This window comes from Macaca fascicularis, chromosome 12 (genome assembly GCF_037993035.2).
Source record: "Macaca fascicularis isolate 582-1 chromosome 12, T2T-MFA8v1.1".
Taxonomy (NCBI): domain Eukaryota; kingdom Metazoa; phylum Chordata; class Mammalia; order Primates; family Cercopithecidae; genus Macaca; species Macaca fascicularis.
The window spans coordinates 134,013,830-134,038,835 of record NC_088386.1 but is presented as its reverse complement, the minus strand read 5'-3'; the positions used below and the strand labels follow the sequence as shown (position 1 = coordinate 134,038,835).

The following is a 25,006-nucleotide window of genomic DNA, read 5'->3' as shown; positions in this document are numbered from 1 at the left end:
GCTTGAGCCACTGTGCCCGGCCGATGTTAAATTTTTAAATGAGTTAGGCTTTGCATTAAATCTGTGCACGAACATGCAGGGAGCCTGCCCTCTGCACACGGACCCAGCTGTGAGGGAGAAGCTGGGGTTCCTGCCCTGCCCTTGGGGAAGGTTTCTGTTTTTCCACATCTCCATCCTGCCCTCATCTATGGGCTGGGGACACAGGGCTCCCTTTCCCCTGGATGTTTTTGACTCATCGGGAAGTCCCCAGGCTTTGCGCCTTTGCTTTGCATGTGGCCACCTCACTGATGTCGGCACCTCCAGGGTGCTGTGGCTGCCATCTCTGGTCCTTAGTTTTTTGTCAATTGAACAACAGATTTATAGGCACCAAACGGGCCCTACAGCTGTGAGTGTGGCATTGCAGGGGCCAGTGCCTGCCTGCTCCGGGGACACGTGCTCCCCACGGGTGAGCTGCTGGTGGGCACGGGTTCCAGCTGCTGGGCATCAGAATCGCCTGAAATGTCTTAAAACCCCAGCTTTCCAGACCCACCCCAGGCCAAGGGAATCAGAATCCCTGAGGCAGCTCCCCCAGAGGCAGGGTATTGGCAGAAGGTCATTTAGGGGTCACCCCAGGGCATCCCAGCAGCACTCCAGGGGCCCAGCCTGGATCTGAGCCACACCCCACCCCTTGCCTGGCATTCTACCCCAGGCTCTCCTGGGACCTCTGATGCGTGTGTCTGCTGCTGGCCTTGATCCAGCTCCTCAGTTGGGAAACTGAGGCCTGGAGGCCATGGAAGACTTGCCCAAGGCCACAGCGAGTTGGCAGGGACACCCGGAGCCAGGAGGGCTGACTCCCTGCCCAGTGCTCTCTCTTGAGCACCCTCAGCCGGGGAGCAACCTGAGGCCCGCTGCCCTCACCTCCAGCCTCCTCCTCTGTCAGGGCCCTCAGAACAACACTGCCAGCAAGCGGTGCGTGAGGGGACTCCAGGAGACACCGGAGCACCCAAACCTTCTGACACCCCCAGCCAAGGGCTCTCCCTAGACCCACCTGCTGCCCCTTGCCCTCTGCCAGCCCTGGGCAGTGGCTGTACTGGGTGGAGCAGCCTCGTCGGTCTCCACTGGGCGCATGTTGTGGCCAAGAGCCAGGGCCCCACTGACGGAGAAGCAGCGTTCAGGATGCTCCTGGCTGCTCCCAGTGCCCTGCTCATTAGAAGCAACTCTGAAACACCTGTAATCCCAGCACTTTGAGAGGCTGAGGTGGGCAGATTGCTTGAGCCCAGGAGTTTAAGACCAGCCTGGGCAACATAGCAAGACCTTGTCCCTACAAAAAATACAAAAAAAAAATTAGCTGGGCGTGGTGGCTGACACCTTAGTTTCAGTCACTCGGGAGGCTGAGGTGGGAGGATTGCTTGAGGCCAGGAGGCAGGAGTTGCAATAAGCCGAGATTGCACCACTGCACTCCAGCCTGGACAACAGAGCTAGACCCTGTGAAAGAAAGAAAAGAAAAGAGAAGAGAAGAAAGAAAGAGAGAGAAAGAAAAGAAAAGGAAGGAAAGAAAGGAAAAAAAGAAAAGAAAGAAAAGGAAGAAAGAAAGAGAAAGAAAGGAAAGAAAGAGAAAGAAAGAAAGAGAGAGAAGGAACTCTGAAGTGCTCACTGCATGTTGGTGAGTGTCTGAGACGATGCTGATTCCCCAGCAGAGGCCCCTCCCACGTGGGACCTCCGTCCTCCCTCACTGCAACCCCAGGAGCGTGAGCTCCGTATGTGTCCCATGCTGCAGATGAGAAACCAGAGGCTCTGAGGGACCAAGGACAATGGCCCCGATATTTCCGCAGAGCTGAGACGAGACTCGGGTTTGGTACCGGGGTCTGTGAGGGCACAGGCGGCTCTCAGGGATGGGTAAACAACAAGTACAAGAAGGGGTGGACGAGGAATGGGAATCTTTATTTAGCAAACACATGTTCAGCTTCAGCTCTATGGCAGGGTCTTCATCAGTGGAGGAAGCCCGAGCAGGCCGGCCGCAGAGCAGGCTCTTGGGGAAAAGCCACTGGCCTGGGGCTGGGGCGGGTGCTACTTCCCTTCCCGGCCCTGCCCGCCCTGATGGCCAATACCACCCCTCCCAATTTTATACCTTCTTTTTTATTTATTTATTTATTTTTTGAGTCGGAGTCTTGCTCTGTTGCCCGGGCTGGAGTGCAGTGGCACGATCTCAGCTCACTGCAACTCCGCCTCCCGGGTTCACACCATTCTCCTGCCTCAGCCTCCCGAGTAGCTGGGACTACAGGCGCCCGCCACCACGCCCGGCTAATTTTTTGTATTTTTAGTAGAGACGAGGTTTCACCGTGTTAGCCAGGATGGTCTCAATCTCCTGACTTCGTGATCCGCCCACCTCCGTCTCCCAAAGTGCTGGGATTACAGGCGTGAGCCACCACGCCCGGCCAATTTTACATCTTCTTCAGCGCCCCTCCCCTTGGGCCCCAGTCAGCCGAGAGGGTCTCTCTGTTCCATCTAACAGCTTGCCTGCTGCCTTCCAGGTTCTGCCTGGACAATCCCCGGGAGCGAGGCGGGGACCCCTGACAAGCCTGTCCCCTGACTGCACCCTCCTCTGTCCCAGAGGGCCTGGATGCCAGGAAGACTATTCCTGAAGCCTCCCCTCCCTGCCACTCCCCGCTGGGCCATCTCACAGCTGCAGAGCCCCGCCCCCAAAGTCGCTGTGGGCTTGGGCCCAGCCCTCCTCAGCCCCAGAGCCTGGGTGATGACCCATTCTCCTGGCTGCCATCAGGAGCTGGGGACAAACCACACCCTATGCCAGCCATGCCCAGCACCATGTCCAGGGATACTTGGCAGCACCCAGAGCCCCCGAGGATGGAATCCATCTCCCTTCCTGTATCCCTCCCTCCAGTACCCAGGCCCCCGTGAAGAGGTGCACTGTGGGTGATACCCAAGTGCCCTCATGGAGTAGCCATGCCCCACCAAGATCCGGCTGCTGCCCACCCCTGCCGGCATTCTCCTCTGTGTGCAGCAGCCTTTGAGAGTGGACGCCGGCCACCCCGTCGGGAGGACTCTCTCTCAGCCACTGCTACTCCCACGTCCCTGCTCACCGGCCTTGGTGGGGCCCATGACTAGGCTGAGGCTCTTCAGCTGGAGGACAGGGGCCCCATGGGGAGCCTTCCTTTGAGGGAGCAGGGTCTCTGGAGCACCCTGGGGGTGGGGCACTGGCCTGGCGGGCATCGGTGTGTGACCAGCAAGGATGGCCTGGCAGGAAGGTCTCCTCCCCATGGAATCTGTTCTCGGAATCACTCCATCTCCCCACCATTCAGAGGTGGAAGGTGAAGGGGTGTGGCCCAAGGTCAGCAGGAGAAACAGGGGCAGGACCAGGACCTGGGGCCACCTCAGGCTCACATGGAAGGTGGATGTGGCCGAGGCCACCAGCACCAGAGAAACTGAGGGACAGGACGCCCAGGTAACTGGTGGTGCTGGGGAAGGACAAGTGGGAAACAGGCAGCATCCCTGGTCTCGGGGGCTGGCCGGGCAGAGGTGCCCATTGCCTAACTTCAGGGCCTGCCCAGGGGCTTCCTGGGTGCAGTGGTGAGAAGGAGTCTGAGTCCCGACTCGGAGGAGAAGCATGCCACAACAGAAGAGTCCCGCAGCCTCCGATAACCCGCAGGACTGGAGGCAGCCTTGCCCGGCTCACCCGGCCACCAAGGGTGTGAGCAAGGAAAAGGGAAACCCCAAGTTACCCCCAAACCACATTCTGGAAAGCAGGCTGCCAGCTGGGTCATTCTCCAAAGTTGAACATCTCAGCTTCCTTCTCCTTCCAGAAGGCAAAGCTCCGGTTGATGTAGCCACAGATGTCCTCGCTGTTGAAGCTGCCCCGCTGGGAGCGGGACCCCAGCCGCTGCGCTGTGGGCTCAGGGCCGCTGCAGGGGACGGCGGCGTGCGGCAGGGGCCCGAGCGGGGTCAGGCCTGACTTGCGGCCAGGCTCCGTATCCCAGGCGGGACCCTGGCTGGAGCCGAAGAAGCGGGCTTTGATGTCCTCGAAGCCGTCGGTCCAGGCCCGGCGGCCGGCGGCCACCTCGTCGGTCACAGCCTTGTGGAAGGCGCGCACCGCCTCCCAGCCGTGGGTGCCCAGCTGCTCGAAGACCTCGAAGCAAAGCAGGTGACGCACCTTCCGCTCCTCGGCCGGCAGGTCGCACTCCAGGAGCTGGAAGTAACCCAGCATGAAGAGATCCAGCGAGAGGCTGCTGTAGGGCACGGGAGCCCCGTCCACGTGGGGCAGGAACTGCTCGGGGGACAGGGCCCCGCGGGGCCGCCGGCTTAGCCGCCGCAGCTGCCGGGTGGGCACGTGAGCCATGATGGCTTTCCAGTTGCCCAGCAGGTGGGTGATGGTGCTGCGCTGCTGCCACAGGTGGCCCAGCCGGGGGCCCTCGCCGGGCAAGGAGGGTGGTCCAGGGCTCCTGGTGGCCTCCTGGCCCCGCAACCCCGCGTGGCGGGCTTCTAGGGTCCTGCAGGCTGCTGTCTTGAGGGCTGGCGTGTAGGCCGACCTCCTCCAGTGGCTGAGGAAGAGCATGATGATGCGCTCCTTGCGCAGACTGGCCAGGTCCGGGCCGGCTGCGGCGCCCACCTCCGATGGCACCTCCTCGCAGCTGATGCCGGAGTCGCTGGCCTCCTCTGTGTCGCCAGGCCTGGGCTTCCCGGAAGCCAGGCCACTGCAGGGCTTAGGCAGAGCCGGCCAGCAGCCACCCAGGCACTGCCTGCGCTGGGTCCCTGGCTCGCAGGGGCCAGGGTTGAAGCCACAGGGTGGGCCGGAGGCCGACTCAAAGTTGCCGCGCAGCATCCGCACAGACACCCCCCACTCCTGGATCTGGCGCTGGGCCTCGCTCCGAGGGGGGCTGGCCAAGGCCTCCCTGCAGGTCTCCTGCAGGGGCTGGGTGGCCGGCTTCTCATCCCCCTGCACCAGCCCGTGCACACCCTTCAGCAGCAGGGACAGGCTGCGCACCAGGCGGGAGATGTGGCTGCACCAGAAGGGCAGAGGCTGCCCCCCGGGGGCCACCTGCGAGGCCTCCGCAGAGCTTGTGGGCTCAGCCGCTGGGGTTGAGGCCTCCTCAGCCTCCAGTCCAGGCGCCCTGGGCAGGAAGTGGCTGTTGACCGTGATGCTGACCAGGGGCTCGGGCAGCAGGGCCTGCAGCTCAGCCGCCAACCGGCCCAGCTCACTCTCATACTCCTGACAGCGGCGCCGAAGCTGCAGGTCTGCAATCTGCTTCTCTAGGTAGACCAGGTCGTCCTCCGTCAGTAGCTCCCCAAAGGGCCCCAGGATGGCCTGGTGGGTCTGTGAGTACCTCCAGGCCGCCTGCTCTGTGGGGCCTGAGCTCCCACCATTGTCCTGGGCACAGGAAGGGCAGGGTGAGCAGGGTGAGCAGGGTGAGCCCGCCCACCTGCCATCAGCCCACCTAGCCTCCAAATCCCTGAGTTCTCAGCATCTCTGCAGAGCCCCTGGTCCTGCCCCAAGGTAAGACTTTAAAGGGCTTCCCAGCTAGGGCAGAAGCCCCTGACCTGCTCTGCCCCAGTCTTGCTCTGCTCTCAACCCTGTGGCTTTCAGCTCCTATGGCTCCCAGCCCAATAGGCAAGGACAGGCTGGGCCCTCAGACAGGGCTGTCCCACAGTCCTGAGATGATGGATACGGGCTGTATTTCAGCAGCCAGGAGCCACCTGTGGCTACAGAAACAGCAGGCGGCTGGTGCGATGGAGGGGCAGGACTTTTACTTCCCTTAAATTGTAGTGAATTTCAATGGCTGCACGTGGCTGGCGTGATTGTGCTGGACAGCACAGCGCTAGACTGGGGATGCAGGACGCAATTGTCCTGACAAAATCGTAGGCCTCTGAGGGTACAATTCCTGAACTCCTGTCTGCACGGCAGCCGGGGGAGCCTGTTAAAATCCAAGGCACATCACAGCCCTTCTCTGCTCAGATTCTCAGTGGCTCCCCACGGCCTCACAGAGGTGCAATAATCTCAGCCAGGTTCCTCTCCAACCTCAGGCGCCCATTCCACACCAGAGCGCTGCCTCTTGCTTCTCCCCAGGCCGGCCGGGCCTCAGGACCCTTGCACTGGCTGCTCCCTCTGCCTAGGAGGTGCCTGCCCCAGATTCCCACAGGGCTCCACCTCTCTTCCCTCTGGCCCCTGCTCAAGGCCACGTCCCCAGAGGGGGCCCCGTAAGCACCCATCTATCATAGTCCCCCAACCACTTTGCTTTCTCCATAGCAGTGGGAATCGTACCCCCACACCTGCTGGCACCTGCCCATGGGCCACCGTCTTCCCTGCTAGACGCTGCGCCCAGGAGGGCAGGGCTTGCCCTTCACTGCCTAGAACAACGCTTGGCACAGGCAGGCGTGTGCCACAAATCCGCCAAGTGGAAGGATACGTGGGACCCATGCCTCCAGAGCAGGTGAACGGGCTCTGCTCAGAGTCCTCTGGTCTGGTTCACTTCATCCTCTGGCGGAAGCAGCAGCTGAGGCCACAGAGGAGAGGGGCCCCTGGGCCTTGGATTTAATTCTGGGCTTCGGGTGCTCTGACTTCCACTTCCACCTACCCGGAAAAGGCCCCGCCCCTCCCCGCCCACTGGTCCCGCCCCTCCCCGGGGCCTACCTGGACCTCCCTGGGCCTACCTGGGCCTCTGCGGAGCTCTCTGCGCCCAGGCGCGCCTGCAGCTTCCGCACCATCACCTGCCGCTTCCACTCGGGGATGGGCCGGCCGCGCTCATCCCGCGTGGGCACCAACCCGTCGATGTCGCCTGAGGGCGGCGCATCCAGCTGCAGTGCCGCCAGGCTATCTGAGGCGTCCCCCGCCAGCGCAGTCTCTGTCCCCTGTGCAGAAGGGGGTGGGTCACACAGGCCTGAAGGGGACCCAGGCCCTAAGTGGAGGGAAGATCCGAGAGGACATGGGGGGTTGGCTCCGCCCAGGACACCCTAACAGGGCGCCCTGAGAGAAGGGACAATTGGGGTCACGGACAGCACCCCACCCTCTCATCCCCAGCTTAAGAGTGAGGCCTCGGAGGGGAAGGATGGGAGTGGGGTGGGGGTAAGATGTGTGGGAGGGGATTGTTAGCAGAGAAATGAAACCAGAGGTCCCTCCCAGTCCCCTATACAAGCCCAGCTGATGCTCGCGGAGCACACCATGTCCCTGGGCAAACTTGCTCTGGGCACAGCTACATAGACAAAGCCTGGCAGCCAATCCTGTGCCACAGGGCTCGTCAGAGGCTTCAGTGTACTGTGCACACTCCAGCTCTCCAGGACGGGCAGCGCCACGTGGCATTTCCCACTCCCACCGAACATCTCAGTGGTTAAGAATCTGCAGCACCACTCAGGGAAAGGCTGGGCTGGCTTTCTATGGGCCTGGCGCCCAGGAAAGGGAGGGTAAGGGGGAGCAGGACCCTTCTGTTGGTCTGGGCTGGCGGAGGCCTTGAGGAGGAGGACAGGGGCAGCGGGCCCCTGCCCATGGGTGGCTGCTGCGATCTCCGCACTCCAAGCAGGCACGGAGCACCCCTGAGCTCAGAGGTCGGGCAGAGGGGCTTGGGCCACTGCAGCCCTCTGGGATGACAGAGAAGGGTCCCCGTGTTTCTGTGGTGGGGGGACAGCTGCCATCGCCCTGACACTCCTGTCTCCTCAGAACTCAAGGTGTTCTTGAGCAAGCAGCGGAGTGATGCAGGCAGCCTGGCATCCACCCTTCAGGAAAGGCCTGGCTGTGCTGGGGGCTTCCCTGGGCCCCTAAGAGGATGGGGATGGAGGCTGGCTGGGGGCCCCGGGAGACAGGAATGCACGGGTGGGTGACACACCGCAGGGTCAGCCATGGCACTGGTGGTGATCCTCAGAGGGGCCGGGCCGGTCATCTGCTCCCTGGGAAGAGGCTGGTCAGGATGGCCAGGCCAGGCCGGGCTGAGGGATGTGGCTGCCGAGAAGAAGGGGGTGTTGCAGAAAGGGCAAGGGCTGGGGAGCAGAGACGCAGAGCCTCGGGGGTCTAGGCCTTGGGGCAGAGCCGGCCTCCTGAACGAGCTGCGAGCTGGGAGCCAACCCCAGCCTGCCCTGCCCCAGAACACCTCAGGGCCCCACTGGACCTTCTCTGGGGAGTCGGCCTGGTCCACTGGAGACCGAGGCACACCCCTGAGCCACGCTGCAGCCTCTCCTGCAGCAGGGGAGGAGCTGGGAAGGGCTTGAGGCCTGGAGGTCACAGGCTGCTAACATAGCTCTGCAGGCCCCAAAGCTGGTCCCCTCGCTGCCCACAATGCTCCTTGCCCTGATGCAAACACACACTTCAGTGTCAACCTTGAGTGAAGAACACGTCTGCATCACAGCCAGGCAGACACACAGAGACACACACAGACACAATCACACACAATCACACACAATCACACACACACACACACAGACACAATCACACACAGACACAATCACAAAAACATACACAGAACACAGACACACAAACACAATCACACACAGACACAATCACACAGACACAATCATACACAGACACAGACACAATCACAATCACACACAGACACACAATCACACACAGACACAATCACACAGACACAATCATACACAGACACAGACACAATCACAATCACACACAGACACACAATCACACACAGACACAATCACACACACAACCACAGACACAGACACACACGGACACAATCACACAATCACATACAGATACAATCACACACAGACACACAATCACACACAATCACAGAAACACACGGACACAGAACAAACACAACCACACAGACACAATCACACACATACACAGATACACAGTCATACACACACACAGACACAAGCATACACAATCACATACAATCACACAAAGTACAATCACAGACCAATCACACAGAAAGACACAGAACAGATACCCACAAGCACACAGACACGGACACAATCACACAGAGACACACACGAACAGAATCACCCACAGAAACAGGTACAATCACACACAGATGCATAGACACAATCACACACAGAAACGGACACAGAACAGACTCACACACACACAATCACACAGATACACACAATCACACACTGACAATCACACACTGACACAATCAGAAAGACACAATCACACACATACACAGGCACAATCATACACACAGTCACACACAGACACAATCACAGACACACAAACACATACAGACACACAAACACAAACATACAGACACACAATCACACACAGATACACAGACATAATCAGGCACAGGAACACAAACACAATCACACAGATACATACAGACACAGAACACACAATCACCACATACAGACACAATCACAGAGAGACACACACATAGACACAATCACACACAGATACAGACACAATCGCATGGACACAATCATACACAGCTACAGACACAGTCACACAAAGAGAAGGGTCCCCGTATCTATGTGTATCACACACAGAACACACAGACACAACCACACACACACGCACATTCCCACGTGTGAGTACAGGGCCACAGCGGGGCCTGTGGAGGAAGCTTGCCCTCACTACCTGTGGCACCTGATGTTTTCTTGCCATGCCATGCCATTCCATGCCATTCCAATCAGTGCTGCTCACAGACCCCTAATGGTGGTGGCCCACAGTGTGAGGACTGTCCCCTGCCCTGCTAGCCCACGCATGCAAGGTGTGCTGGGGTCTCAGGGACAGCAGCCCATCCCAAGGGGCCTGGGCCCAACCGGCCCGTCTCCCCGCGTTCACCCCTGGACAAGTTGCTGTGACTGTAAGTGCTCACCATGCAAAATGCTAATCCTCTGCTTTCCAAAGCAACAAAGGCAGCCAAGGACACCCGGAAGCAACTGGGGAGGGAGGGTGATGGGGTGCCTGGCTGCCCGCAGACTTCCCCACCGGTCCAGGACCTTGGAGGGGAGGCCAGTGGCACCCACTCCCAGGCCCATGCCCCAGCTGGCCCACGTGGGGCTGTGCACTCACAGGTGGGGTTCCCGGGCCCTGGGCCTCCTCTTCTTCCATCCTCCAGGGAGGGCCTCGTGGCCAACAGTGGAGGTGGGGGGAACGGCGGTGGTGGGGGTGTCATCAGCAGGGGCACCTGTGGGTGGATGGACCTGGTCAGTGGGGGGCTCCTGTGGGCTCTTCCCTACTCACCTAGATGGGGTGGGAGCACCCAGTGGGCGAGCCTGTGCATCTGAGAAGGGCTGGGACAGGTAAGGAGGTGGTAAGAAAGAGGGGCAGGTCCTTGATCAGGGTTCTGTCGCAGGGTCATCTCCTGCCTGAGTGCCATCACTTCCCAGCACCCCACCTTGGTTCCCCACCTGCTGCCACCTCTATTGAGTGGGCCACCCCCATCTCAAAACTCAGCTTCCAGGCTCCCTCTGGAGGCAGCTGAGCTCTGGGGTTCTGGGCACTGGGTTAGAGCCTGGTTTTCAGCTGTGCTCAGCGCCCTGTGGTCTCACAAAGACACGTGCACACGTATGCACACACACGCATGTACTCTCCTGCACACACACATGTACTCTCCTGCACACATGCAAGTACTCTCCTGCACACATGCAAGTACACTCTTCCGCACACCCGCCTCCCCGACTGCCCTGACTCCTGTGCTGTAGTCCGCCTGGAACTTCAGCCCTGACTTGGGGCTGACACGGGTCAGTGTCTTGGGGGTGGAGGCCCCGTGAGAAACCTGGTGAGGAGAGGGGAGGGCAGTGGAGTAGGATGGGGGTCCCTAATGTGCCCACCAGCCAAGGGCATGGGCAGCCCTTGTCCCTAGCCAGCAGGGCCACATGCCATCGACCCTCTGGGCACCTCCCCCACCGTGCCTGTCAGACCAAAGCTCTTGTCCCTGCCCTCCAGTGGGCACTGGAAACCAGACGTGGCTATCAGGGCTCCAGGGTCAGTGCTAGCGAGAGCCCTGGGCAGAGCAGAGAATTCACATTGGCCTGTTGGGAGAGTGGGAGGGACCCTTGCTGCAGCTTGCTCGAATGCACGGCTGTCTCTGCCTTCGAATTCCTTCTCCTTTCTGAACGCAGGGGCCCCTTTTCACACTGCACTGGGGCCGGACTGCAGTGAAGCCGGTCCTACGTGAGCAAAACTTTGGCCTCCCCAAGCCTCCCTTGCTCATGGACAAGGTGGCACAAGCTGCCTCCCGGCAAGGATGCTGGGTGGCCCCTCAGCCACCTCCCCTCCAGGACCCTCACCCCACTGGGCCACGGGGGAGGGAACACAGTCTGAAAGCCCATCTTCCCAGCCCCACGCACCTCACTCCTTCCAGGAATCTGTGCCCACAGCCCAGGAACTCTGGTGCATGGTGGGCTGGGGAGTGACCGCCCAGCCCCAGCCCCGGAGGACCTCAGACGCGAACTGCAGAGCTCAGGGAGTACAGCTGTCCTGGGACGCCGGGGGCTGCTGAGGCTGCCGCCCCCAGGAGTGGGAGGTGTCACATGAATATTTGAAGGCCAAGGTGTCAGGTGGCCAGGCGGGGCTTGGGCTGGGTGCCGGATTCCTTACCACGGCCCCTTTAACTCTCCACAGAGCAGCAGCTGGGGAGGGGACGCTCTGGGAGACCAAAGGGGACCTGAGACCCCTGGCCCCATGAGAAGAGAAACCATCCAGAGGAGTCCCCGGCCCCACCCACAGTACGGCGCCCAGTGCACAGATGGGGAAACTGAGACTCAGAGAGGGCAGTGGGGCTTTCTCAAGGCCCCAGAGCCAGGCTGCCACAGAGCTGGGACGAGAGTCTCACGGGAGACCTCAGCCTTTGCTCCCTCCAGTGCCCTTGAATAGCTGCTTCCTTGGTGGGGGACACCACAGAGGTCAGCCTCTGGGGAAAGACCAAGAACACAAAGCCTGGCTGTCCTTTCTGGGCCGCTTCTCAGGGCTGTGTGTGCAGGGAGCGACGGAGGGACGGGGAGTGACTGAGGGACGGGGAGCGACTTGCCCTCTGCTGAACAACACGGTGTTCCCCAGACTCGAGGGTCCTCAGCGGAGATACAAACCTGTGCGGCACAGCTGCCATCGGGACCCGACTCGCACCACCTGGGACTCAGGGGCAAGGTAACGCCACAAAACATGATGTGTGCTCCCTGCCATGCTGAAGGAAGGCCATGGTGAGAGGCTGGCTTCGCCGCTTCAAGCAGGGCAGTCAGACTCCAGACCAGACACGGCCAGAAAAGCCGGACACAAGTGGTACCACCAACAGAGGTGGCTAAGCCCTGCCTCGAGTGGGCCCTCAACAGCAAGGCCACCCCAATGCCCTTGCACTGTCCCCTGCCCAGCCAGGACCGAGCCAGGAGTGGGATGGTGCCTCTCGCCTCCTCTCTGCCCTTGCCTGGGAGCCCTGAGCCCCCTCCCTGAGATCAAACCTGCTGTCAGTGGGGAGGGGCCACCCCTGGCAGAGTGAGGGGCTTGGCAGGATGGCAGCGGCCCTCTTGTGCTGGGGAAGACAAAAGAGGTGGAAGTTAGTTTGGGGCTCAGGCGACTACCGGGCTCTGGCCCCAGCACGGCACCTGTGGCTTGGGGGACCTTACTCGAGGTCCCTGTGGCCCAGCCCTGCTCCACTCCTCACCAGCGAGAAGCCCCAGGACGCCACCCCCTGAGCCTCCATTTCTTTGCCTATAAATCAGGGTTCTTGGAAAGTTGAGGGACTATGGAGAGCACCTGGCAGGGGCCTGCATGACGGTGGCATTCAGACCTCCACGATGCTGCCACCGTCGGTATTAGGATGGTCTCTGGGTTTTAACAGGGATGAGAAGCCTGGCTGTGGCATTTACCCGGCAACGGGAGTAACCACACCCCTGCCTCCCACAGGAAGGCCCTGGACACAGTGGAGCCTCAGGGATCTGGAGGCACTGATGTGGGAGTCCTGTCCCTTGGGGTTTTAACAGTTAGACACATGCTGCCCCGAATCCCAGCACTGGACAGTTGGTGGTCATGTGGCCCCACGGCCCAGCCCGCTATCCCTGTCCCTGGTTTTTGGTGAGATTTGAGCACCGCGGAGGCTCCATGCATTATACATGGAGAGCATCGTGGTGAGCCAGGTCACAGGCCTGTAATGCCACCCGGGCAGAGAGAATCACGGCCCATGGATGGGTACCGGACAGCAGTTGCCATGGCTGAGATTCCATTACTGACTGGGCGGGTACCACCCTTCCCAGCAGGAGGAGAGTGCCCAGGAAGCCTCTCACCTTCTCTGGGCCTCAGTTTCCTCGTATATAAAATAAAGATGTGTCAGTACCTTTCTGGACCGAAGGGGAGAGCACACCTGTCCTGAGGGCCCACCAGGGCAGGCACCTCACTGGGTGCTCGAGGAGCTTCTCCTTTACCCAAAAAACAAGGCTCTGGGCCGGCTGCGGTGGCTCACGCCTGTAGTCCCAGCACTTTGGGAGGCAGAGGTGGGAGGATCACTAGAGCCCAGGAGCTCAAGACCAGCCTGGCCAACATAGCCAGACCCCATTTCTACAAAGAATACAAAACTTAGCTGGGTGTGGTGGCATGTGCCTGTAGTTCCAGCTACTTGGGAGGCTGGGGTGGGAGGATCACTGGAGCCTGGAAGGCTGAGGGTGCAGTGAGCTGAGACTGTGCCACTGCACTCCAGCCTGGGTGACAGAGAGAGACTCTGTGGTGAGAAAATTGGGGTTTAGAGACGCTCAGAACTTGCCAGCGCCCCATGCCCAGGAAGGGCAGCACAGTGCTGGCAGGTGGGGGTGAGTGGGACAGCCCTGGACACCACGGGAGGTGCCAGAAGCTCTTCCCCAAGCATGGAGGGTTCTATGCGCTGTCCCTGCCCAGACAGGGCGCTCAGAGCCCTACAGCCAGGATCCCAGTTGCTTGGCTAGCAGAGGGGAGGGGGCCTGCCTCGAGGGCAGCCCCAGGACTTCAAGACCCCATCTCTCATTGCATGGAGAGGGGTCCCCAAGGCCCAGGGAGGGGCAGGGCTGGCCTTCCCTAGCACCCTGAGCAGACCCCAAGCTGGGCGGGCCCCACAGACCCGACACAAAGGAGGCACGAGGGGGCACCTCCCACAGGGCAGGTCTCAGCACTGCTGTCAAGCATTGCTCCCCAAGCTGCTGTTGCTCTTGGAGTGCACGAGTTCCCTGGGGGCGGAGACACGCTGTGTTGTCATGGGGAAGATGATGGATTTCACCACCTCTTCTGAGGCCAGCTCGGAGGCGGCCAGTGCGAGCAGCCCCTGCGGATTGCGTTCCCATCAATATTGCCGCAGGCACATGGCCTCCCCCGGCCCACAGCTGACAGCCTGCTCTCCCTCAGAGGCCTGGAGGGGAGACAGCTCCAGTGATGAGAGATGAGCACCCCCTGCTGTCACCAGACCCTCCCAGAGGTTGAAGACAGAGACATGCTCCAGTCCCGACCCCGAGCTCCCAAACCGGCTCCTGAAGCTGCACACCGAGGAGCCGGGAAGGTGGCAGGGTTGGGTTTTCATGCGCTGGGCAGGGGGCGCCCAGGCGCAGGCAGGAGGGGACTGTAGATGGAAAGGACATGGTGAGCCTAACGTGACCCGTCCTCCACTACCACGGGGTCTGGGGACAGAAGGCAGAGGCGCTGCTTGGACAGGAAGCCCCCGCATGGGACCCCAGAATGGCTGGGCAGGAACAGTGTCAGAGACTCCCAGAAGGTTGGGCGTGGCTGTTCCCTTGTGCCAGTGGCTTGTGGAGGCTGGGACACCAGCAGAGCGGCTGCCCTCCCCACCGCTTAATTTCGGCTGCCATCCAGGCAGGAAGTGCGGGGAGGGGCCCAAAAAAGGCCGAGGCCAACCCAGCGGCCTTGAAGGAGCTGTGGGAGACCCAGGCAGTCGGGAGACCCAGGCAGTCGGCACTCCTGGGCTGCGGGCCGTGGAGCCCCGCTTTCTGTGGAGAAGCCAGCAGAGCACCACCACCTTCTCAAGCCAAGCCAGAAAGACAGCCTTCTGCTGAACCAGGACCCGTTGGGCGTCTAGCAAGCACACCATTTAGTAAATACATGACTTCCAGCAGTGACTGAATTCTACTTCCTGAAACTGCTGCACCGGGGCAAAACCAGGACAGAGCCGTGCTCTCTGGAGGCCACCTGAGCCACCTGCGCAGCTCGGCAGGACTGGTGTGGGTTTCCACCAGTGCTAACAGAGGCCCGGGTGGTGGCAGTGTGACAAGTGTCCGGCAGGCCCCAGGGGCTGGGGGGTGGGGGGGACTGTGGCTCTGCCCCAGTTGGCCCCAGATGCTCTGAGAGGACACATCAGAGAAGAGGAGGCCAGCAACCCCTTGGGGAGACAAGGGGTTTGGGGGGTGGAGGGCAATGACACCTTCTGGCCCTCAGTCCCCTCACCCAAAAAGAAAGGTCAGGTGATTTCAGAACACCTTTCTGAAGGGGTGGTCACTAAAAGAAGTGTGATGGAAACTGAGGCAGGTTAGATGAATTTGTCACAGTAACTGCCCTGGGCCTGGAATAGAGAGGGAAGGTTGGGTGGGAGCACATGGGGGTGACCTGACTCCAATGTGGATGCCAAAGCACCCTCTCTCACTGGCTCCTTCATTCATTTGCCCCCATCCACCCTCCTCCACCCACCCAGCTCCCATCTCCATCCTTCATCCACCCTCCTCCATCCACCCAGCTCCCATCTCCATCCTTCATCCACTCTCCTCCCTCCTCCATTCCTCTTCTGTCCATTCCTCCTCCATCCACCCTCCTCCATCTCCCCTCCTCCATCCAACTCCTCCATCCAGCTCCTTCATCCATTTCTCCTCCATCCATCCTCTTCCATCCACCCTCCTCCATCCACCCTCCTCCATCCACCCTCTTCCATTAATTTCTCCTCCATTCACCCTCCTCCATCCCACCCTCTTCCATTCATTCCTCCTCCATTCACCCTCCTCCATCCATCCTCTTCCATTCATTCCTCCTCCATCCAACTCCTTCATCCATTCCTCCTCCATCCACCTCCTCCATCTATCTCCTCCATCCAGCTCCCCCATTCACCCTCCTCTATCCATTCCTCCTTCATCCACCCTCCTCCATCCACATCCTCTATCCACCCTCCTCCATCCACCTCCCCCATCCAACTCCTCCATCCACCCTCCTCCATCCAACTCCTCTATCCACCCAGCTCCCATCTCCATCCTTCATCCACCCTCCTCCATCCATTCCTCTTCTGTCCATTCCTCCTCCATCCACCCACCCTCCATCTCCCCTCCTCCATCCAACTCCTCCATCCAACTCCTTCATCCATTTCTCCTCCATCCACCCTCCTCCATCCACCCTCTTCCATCCACCTTCCTACATCCACCGTCCTCCATCCACCCTCCTCCAACCACCCTCCTCCATCCATTCTTCCTCCGTCCACCTTCCTCCATCCCTTCCTCCTCCATCCACCCTTATCCCTCTCCCCTCCTCCACCCACCCTCCTCCAACCTCTCTCCTCCATCCACCCTCTTCCATGCACCCTCCTCCATCCAGCCTCCTCTGTCCACCTTCCTCCATTTTCCCTCCTCCATCCACTCTCTTCCATCCACCCTCCTCCATCCACCCTCCTCCATCCATTCCTCCATCCATTCCTCCTCCATCCACCCTCCTCCATCCACTCTCCATCTATTCCTCCTCCATTCACCCTCCTCTATCCATTCCTCCTCCATTCACCCTCCTCCATCCATTCCTCCTCCACCCATTCCTCCTCCATCCACCCTCCTCTGTCCATCTCTCCTCCATCCACCCTCCTCCTTCCACCCTTCTTCATCCACTCCTCTTCCACCCATCTCTTCTCCGTCCTCCCTCCTGAGCTCTCCCCGCTCCATGTAGCCCTCTCCTCATTTCTCACTCCTTTGGCCTCCCTGCCCCATCCATTCCTCCTCTGTCTGTTCCCTCCCCATCCATCCCTTCCTCTGTTCACCCTCATGCATCCACCTGCTTTTCTGTCCATTTGCTCATTTGTTCATTCAGTAAACACTTGTTGAGCCCTGTCATGTGCTAAGGGCTGGGGACTAGTGGGACAGACAAGATCCCTGTCCTTACAAATGGGGAAATGAGAGGCTGTGGGGTCCCAGGCTGAGAGACAAGAGCTAGGGCTGGAATCTGCTGCCTTCCGGCTGCTGCAGGGCTGTTGGCTGCCTTGCGGTCACCTCCGGGAGGTTCTGCTCCCATTCCTGGGGCTCCTCAGTCTGACGTACATCACCCATGAGGAACCCTGGCCACGGAGGCTCTTGAGTCACAGGTGTGGTCTCTGTGACCCAGACGAATGGCATGACCTGGCCAGGTTCCAGCCACAAGCCCAGGCCGGGCCCTGGCCACAGCCATGGCCCCAGGCCCTGTCACATGCCCTCTCTCCTGATCCCCGTTACAGCCCCTGTCCTTGTCATAGCCCTGGCCCCACCCGTCACAGCCCCTGTCCTGGCCCCTGTCACAGCTCCTGTCACAGCCTGACCCTAGCACTGGCTGCCCTGTGGCACCTCAGTCCTGCCCAGGCCCTTGCTCCTGGCTCCGATGCCATGTATGAGTTGGATATGGTGAGCTTCCCAGCTGACTATGCTGCAGGTTCAGCAGTGGGGTCCTGGCTGGGATCTGGGCCCACCCTCCATGCCTCCAGGGCAGCTGGGGACCCTGAGCCTTACCGGCTGGGCTACCTCCCGCAGGTACTGGGCACAGTCCCGGTGTCCGTGGTACTCCGCCAGGTCCACCGCCGTGTAACCGTCTTCATCCCGCAGGGAGGGATCCACGTGGTGGGAGACTAGGGTCTGGCAGCACTGCAGTGAGGAGGGCACACGTGGCAGGGCACACGTGCGACCCACCGCGACACTCACCAGGTGCCCATGGGCTGGCCCTGTGCAGGCCGCTCCCCTGGCCCCATGGCACAGGCTGCCCTGGTGCCCTTCCCAGCAGGGGCAGGGCTTGAATCTGGGCCGTGGGGTTCCAGAGACCTGCCTAGGAGCACCCAAGCCTCATCCCACAGCCACCCTGTCCTGGCACAGACAGTACCAGGCACTGCATATGAAGCAGTGCTGAGCTGACAGGCATCAGGGTGCCCCGTCCAGACCCCTCACAGCTGCCATGTCCTAGGCATTAAATGCAGAACCAGTTTCCATGTTTGCCACCCTTGGAGATGTGGATCAACGCACGTGAACAAACAAGGCTCAGAGAGACAAGCAACCGGCCCCCGTGCCGGGGACTCAGGGCCACCTCCCACCACACCCCCACTCTCCATAGGACCATCCTCCTGGCCCCACGAGGTTCCCCTCTGGCACCCAGAGTACCAGCTCATGCCTGACCAAGGCTGCTCACCACCTTTGCCAGGCACACTGCATGCTCCTACCCAGCCAACCTGGGGCCAGGGCCCTCCTGTCTCCTTGTACCTGATGGGCTCTTGTGATGGGAATGGGGAGGAAGAGGGGAGGGAAGAAAGCTGGGGAGGGAGTCCACAGGACTGGAAGGCTGGAGGACATCTGGGCCTGTGAAGGATTCAGATGGGAGAGGGTCAGGGGACCTCAATAATGAATTCTGTACTTTATTCTGTATGTATTTATTCTATAAATATTTCTGTGTCTCCTTGGTGGTACTAGGGAAACACAAAAACGAACTTGAGTGAGGCGAATGCCGTGTTCACAAAACTGTGCCTTTGACGCAAACGTATCTCTGAGATAGACCAGCTGGGCCTCAGCATCTTTGGGTGACACTGAATTGAACTAAGTAAGAAGTTGTGAGACCCTTGGCCGGGCGCAGTGGCTCATGCTTGTAATCCCAGCACTTGAGGCCAAGGCGGGTGGATCACCTGAGGTCAGGAGTTCCAGACCAGCCTGACCAACATGGTGAAACTCTGTTTCTACTAAATACAAAAAATTAGCCAGGTGTGGTGGCAGGTGCCTCTAATCCCAGCTACTCAGGAGGCTGAGGCAGGAGAATTGCTTGAAGCTGGGAGGCGGAAGTTGCAGTGAACCAAGATGGCACCACTGCACGCCAGCCTGGGCAACAAGAGTGAAACTCCATCTCAAAAAAGTTGTGAGACCCCAAAGGAAATTTCAGCTCCTCTCTGGACTGCAGGTCCCTCACCTATAAAAGGTGCAATTAGTGTTCATTCTCTACAGATAAATACAGGTTCAGCATGCATGTGGAGCGGCGCGTGTGCCTACCGTGAGTAAACACAACGTGACGCTGTCGTGCGTGGCAGGGGGCCTGGCAGCGAAGTCCAGTGGCCTTGAGCTCATCTGGCTCTGTGACTTGCTGGTCAGAGAACTTGGCCAGCTAACTGGGCCTGTCTGTAAAGTAGGGACAGCTGCACTGATCTACGGCCGACACCACCAGCCTTCGTTGCCCCTGGCCTCTACCAACACCCAGCTGTGCAGCTAGCAGGTCAGCTCGAGACCTCAAGGGTGAGTGCCTCGTCCTGGGGGAATTCTTCTCTGGAGGGCTTCCCTTCCCCTCCTTCCTCTGCCCTGAGTTCCATGGCCTCCAAGGTGGCCACAGCCTGAAGAGGCCACGGCACCGCCAGAGGAAGGTGGACATGAAGATGGAAAGAGCCCTGCATCCTGGAAGCCCTGCAGATCCACAAGGCCTGCTGCAGAACCACAGAGCCACGGGCTTGTACTGCCTGAGGAGAATGACCCTGTGCCTCTAAGCTGTGGACTCGGGTGTCTGCTCACGCACTGCCTGCCTTCCTGGGTGCCGCGCTGCCCTCCAGAGAGTAAGCAGCTCAGGCCGGGGGCCACCGGCTCTGGCACAAATACGTAACCCTGGTTGTGGTGTGAAAGCTGCCACCCATAGCATGGCCGGGTGCACACGAGGCTTTATTTGTGGACACTTTTAACTTCAGATGAGTTTCATGTGTCATGAGATGTGATTCTTTTGCTTTTTCCCCATTTAAAAAGGGGAGAACTATTTTGAGCTTGTGGGGCCACACAAAATCAGGTGTGCGCACACCCCTTCCTGGGGGCCTGCTGGGAGGCTTGAACCAGATAACGCCTGAAGGCTCTTGGAGGACCAGAAGGGCTGAGCCAGTGGCTGGTGTGGCTGAGGAAGCAGGAAGCATTTGTCAGATGTGCAAGGAGGCTGGGGCTGGGGAGGCTGGGGCCGGTTGCTGAAGCCAGTCCCTGGGAGAGGCACTGCTCCCGGAGGCTCTGGGCTGGGGGAATGGCAAAAGTCTGCCAGGACGCGGTGGGTGTGTGGGTGGGTGGAGGCAGAGCGTCCCCAAGGAGCTGTTGCTGGGAAGAGGAGGCCAGGATGCGGAGGAGGGGAGTTACGGGGTCTGCAGGAGTATGAGGGGTGTCACGGTAGAGGAAGGGGGACAGGTGTCAGACCTGGCCCCAGATGGTGCTGGGGAGAGAGGGCATGGCCCTGACAGGAACAGAGCCATGGGGAGGAGGAAGGGAACATCTCCCCCAGAGTAATGGACCCCATTGCCGCTGGGATTGTCAGCAGAGGGTGGGTGGTGACAGACGGAACTCTGTCCGGAAGTCTGTGCAGAGGCCACACCAGTGGAAAGGCAGGTGAGCAGATGGATCCACTACTCCAGGGAGGAGAGAACCAGGTGGGTCAAACCAACCCACTGCCCAAGGACATGAAACATGGATTCTCTGTAAAAGTCACCTGCCAACAGCCTCCGTAAGGTAACACAGAAGTCAGGGAGGAGTGATCCGGCCACACTCAGGGGAAAAGGAAAGCCTGGGGGGTAGGGGGGTGGTGGGGGAGCCCAGCACTCAGAACTGCCCTTGCCCTGAGCCTGGGCTGATGCCAGAAGAACACTGTCCTCCAGCAGCCTCAGGGGACCAGGCAGGCCAGGAACAGTGCGGGTTCTGCCAAGGGTGGGAGCTCTGGTTGACCACCTCCCGATGTAGGCCAAGGGCTCTACCCTCAGAGAAAACGGAAGCCAGATGCCAGTCAGGCCCCTGCTTCCTATCATGGAGGTGGTCCTGGGAACTTCCTGCCTGGAATGCAGATTAAGATGATCATGGCTGGGCGCGGTGGCTCACGCCTGTAATCCCAGCACTTTGGGAGGCCGAGGCGGGCGGATCACAAGGTCAGGAGATCGAGACCATCCTGGCTAACCCGGTGAAACCCTGTCTCTACTAAAAATACAAAAAATTAGCCGGGCGCGGTGGCGGGCGCCTGTAGTCCCAGCTACTCAGGAGGCTGAGGCAGGAGAATGGCGTGAACCTGGGAGGCGGAGCTTTCAGTGAGCCGAAATTGCGCCACTGCACTCCAGCCTGGGGCACAGAGCGAGACTCCGTCTCAAAAAAAAAAAAAAAAAAAAAAAAAAAAAAGATGATCCTGAGCCCACATGTGCCCAGCAAAGGCAAATAAGATACTGCCAAGGCCTCCAGTTATGCCTACACTTCATTTTTCATATTTAATGTCAGCATACGTCAACAATACAAGGAAATAAGATACAAGATAAAAAATACAAGGAAATAAGATACCATGAATGAGAACCAGAAGACCCAGCCCACAAAGAAATACAAATAAAGCTCTGAGAACTAACAGACAAAAACAAAAGTGCTTACTACTTTTAAATAAAGAAAAACCCAGGCAGCCAGATAACATCTCCTCAAAATAAGAGAGTAAAAATAAACCCCTAAACATTAGTAATTATACGACTGTAGATGGTCTAAATGCACCAATAGATAAAGACTGTCAGGCTGATGAAAAAAACTAAATATGACTGCATGTGGCTAACCAGAGGTACTAGCAAACATAAGGATTCAGAAGGCTGAAAGTAAAGTAAGAATAAGCTTCACCATCAAATGAGTACAGAAAGAAAAGTCATGTGTATACATATATCAGATAAAACAGACTAGATATGGGCTTCAAAATATACAAAACAAATGGTGACAGGATTATAGGGAAACACAGACAAATCCAGAATAATAGCCAGGAATGTTTACACACCTCTCTCGAGCCATTTGAAATCCAATAAACTAAAATGTATACCTATGGAGATCTGAAGAACACAATGATATAATGACATGTAGAGAACAGCCTGCAAACTCTACAGTCTTTCCAAGAACACATGCAACATTGATAAAATTGACCATACACAGGGCAATAAAGTAACTTCTCAAAAAATCAAAGGATTGAAATCACCAGAGTATATTTTCTGACCACAGTGCAATTAATAACAAATAGATAGCCGGAAGGAACACCTTCATATCTGGAAATTAAGAAACATAATTCCAAGGAATCCCTAGGGCAAATAAGAATCAAAATGGGAATTAGAAAATATTTTTTAACTGAACAATTATCAAACAGTGGGATACAGCTAAAGCAGTACTTGGAGGAAAATTTATAGCCTTCAAAAAATATATTACAAAAGAAAAAAGATTGAAAAGTAAGTGAAGTAGGCACCCATCTCAGTAATTTAGGAAAGAAAGTAATAACAAAGATAAATGTAGAAATTAATGAAATAAAAAAAATACACTGGAGACAATAAATGCTTTTTGGAGGACCCTGAACAAGTTAAAACCTGACTGTTGGAAAAACTAGTGACTAATAACCAGTGAAGCTGATTGAGACAAAAAAAGAAAGAAGAAAATAACCAACATCAAGAATTAAAAGTGGGGAACTTACTACGTACAGACAATAAAGGATCATCAGGATATTAAAAATAACTTTATGCTAATACACTTAATAACTTAGATAAAATTGATTCCTAGAACATTTCTAGGAAATAAATCCTAGAAAAATATAATTTGATGAAACCAACACATAAGAAATAGAAAGCCCTAGTAGTTCTATAATTAAATAAATTGAATTAGTAATTAAAAACTTTCCCTTAAAGAAACAGCCAGATCCAGAGGATTTCACTAGTGAATTCCACAAAATCTTTATTTTATTTATTTATTTATTTATTTATTTTTTTGAGACGGAGTCTCGCTCTGTAGCCCAGGCTGGAGTGCAGTGGCCGGATCTCAGCTCACTGCAAGCTCCGCCTCCCGGGTTCACGCCATTCTCCTGCCTCAGCCTCCCGAGTAGCTGGGACTACAGGCGCCCGCCACCTCGCCCGGCTAGTTTTTTGTATTTCTTAGTAGAGACGGGGTTTCACCGTGTTATCCAGGATGGTCTCGATCTCCTGACCTCGTGATCCACCCGTCTCGGCCTCCCAAAGTGCTGGGATTACAGGCTTGAGCCACCGCGCCCGGCCCACAAAATCTTTAAATAAAAAAATAAGTCTAATGTAACCAAAACGTCTCAAAAAATAGGAAAAGAGGAAACATTCCCTAATTCGTAGCATATTTTGATACCAAAATATAACAAGGATAAAACAAAAAAAGGACATTCCATGCCAATTTTACTCAAGAATATAAGGCCAAAAAGTCCTAAACAAAATGTTAGCAAATTGAATTCAGCTATATTTAAAAGGAATAATATGTCATTGAATTTATTCCAGGAATGCAAGGTCAGTGTAACATTTGAAAGTAATCAGGGTAGATCCAGGTATTCTAATGCTGGGTATACATATCCAAAAGATTTGAATGCTGGATCTCAGAGATATTTACACACCCATGTTCATAGTAGCATGATTCGCAACAGTCAAAGGGCAGAAAAACCCAAATGTCCATTAACAGATGAATAAAGAAAGAAAATGTGGTATACACTATACAATGGAATATTATTTAGCCATAAAAAAGGAAATTCTGGCTCGTTATAACAGGGATGAACCTTGAGGACATTATGCTAAGTGAACTAAGCCAGAGACAAATGGATAAATACTGTAAAATTCCACTTATATGAGGTATCCTAAGTCATCAAGTTCATAAAAAACAGAAAGTAGAATGTTGGTTGCCAGGGGCTGGGAGAAAAGGGAGATGGAGAATTGCTGTTTGATGGCCACAGAGTCTCAGTTTTGCAAAATGACAAAGTTGTGGAGATTCTGCTGCACAACAATGTGAACAGACTTAATGCTGCTCAAGTGTATGCTTGAAAATGGTTAACATGGTAAATTTTATGTTATGCATTTTTAAATCACAATTTAACAATTTTTAAAAATAATTAGTGTAGGCCGGGCGCGGTGGCTCAAGCCTGTAATCCCAGCACTTTGGGAGGCCGAGGCGGGAGAATCACGAGGTCAGGAGATCGAGACCATCCTGGCTAACACGGTGAAACCCCGTTTCTACTAAAAAAATACAAAAAAACTAGCCGGGGGAGGTGGCAGGCGCCTGTAGTCCCAGCTACTTGGGAGGCTGAGGCAGGAGAATGGCGTAAACCCGGGAGGCGGAGCTTGCAGTGAGCTGAGATCCGGCCACTGCACTCCAGCCTGGGCGACAGAGCAAGACTCCGCCTCAAAAAAAAAAATAAAAATTAAAATAATTAGTGTAATTCACACCATTCAAAGAATAACTAGGCTGGGCGCAGTGGCTCCTGCCTGTAATCCCAGTACTTTTGGGAGGCCGAGGTGGGCGGATCATTTGAGATCAGGAGTTCGAGACCAGCCTGGCCAACAGGCTTGCAGACCCAGAATGCGATGGTCGGTTGCACTTCCACTTATAATCCCCCCAGACTAGCCTTGCAGAGGCCTGGAGTGCGCTTCTGGGGAACCAGGAGACTTCATAGAGGTGAACAGACCCGACACCGCTCAGGACTGGATGGGGCTGGGGAGAAGTAAACTGTGTGCATTCTCCTGAGATGGGGTCTCGCCTTTAGACGAGGTCAACATCGGGTGGGCACCCGTGCAGGGCCAGAGGCTTATGGCTGCGCCCACCCTCAAAGGCTAGGTGTAGTTCTGATGTTGTTGAACATTTGAACACCATCCCTGCCTACGTGGGGTTTTTGGATGTCGTGTCCTTGAGGCTGGGCCATGTGAGCCCCCAAGATTTATCTGGGTAATAGCAAAGGGGCTGACATCACACCCCTGCCACAACTCTGCTCGAAGGCTGCTCACGGCAGAGGGTCCGTCCCCAAGGGCTGTTCTGAGAAGACTGTCACCAAGACCAAGCCCTGACCAGGCACCAGGGAGTTTCTGTGCGAAGGGAGGGAGGATGGTACGCAGGACGAGAGCATACAGCTTGGATCTTGCCACTTGACCCTGGGCTCTTGACCTTGCGCAAGTGACTTTGCAACTCTGAGCCT

General features: G+C 57.1%; 1 protein-coding gene across 3 annotated transcripts in view; it reads right to left on the bottom strand.

Moving 5' to 3' along the window:
- Window positions 1-2,105: 2,105 nt before the first annotated feature.
- The window catches only part of ESPNL (espin like), a 30,514-nt gene continuing 7,613 nt past the window's right edge, over window positions 2,106-25,006 (bottom strand). For 2 of the 3 annotated variants that reach the window (XM_005574773.5, XM_065526345.2), the window contains exons 5-9: window positions 17,566-17,697; window positions 9,950-10,064; window positions 7,806-7,918; window positions 6,640-6,837; window positions 2,106-5,359 (exon numbers count right to left, since the gene is read on the bottom strand). In XM_005574773.5, coding sequence (XP_005574830.3) covers window positions 3,755-5,359; window positions 6,640-6,837; window positions 7,806-7,918; window positions 9,950-10,064; window positions 17,566-17,697 — 2,163 coding nt within the window. In that variant the 3' untranslated portion in view covers window positions 2,106-3,754. Of the gene's footprint in view, window positions 5,360-6,639; window positions 6,838-7,805; window positions 7,919-9,949; window positions 10,065-11,229; window positions 11,465-17,565; window positions 17,698-25,006 lie in introns of those variants that run through there. The other variant, XM_065526346.2, reaches the window with a different exon arrangement.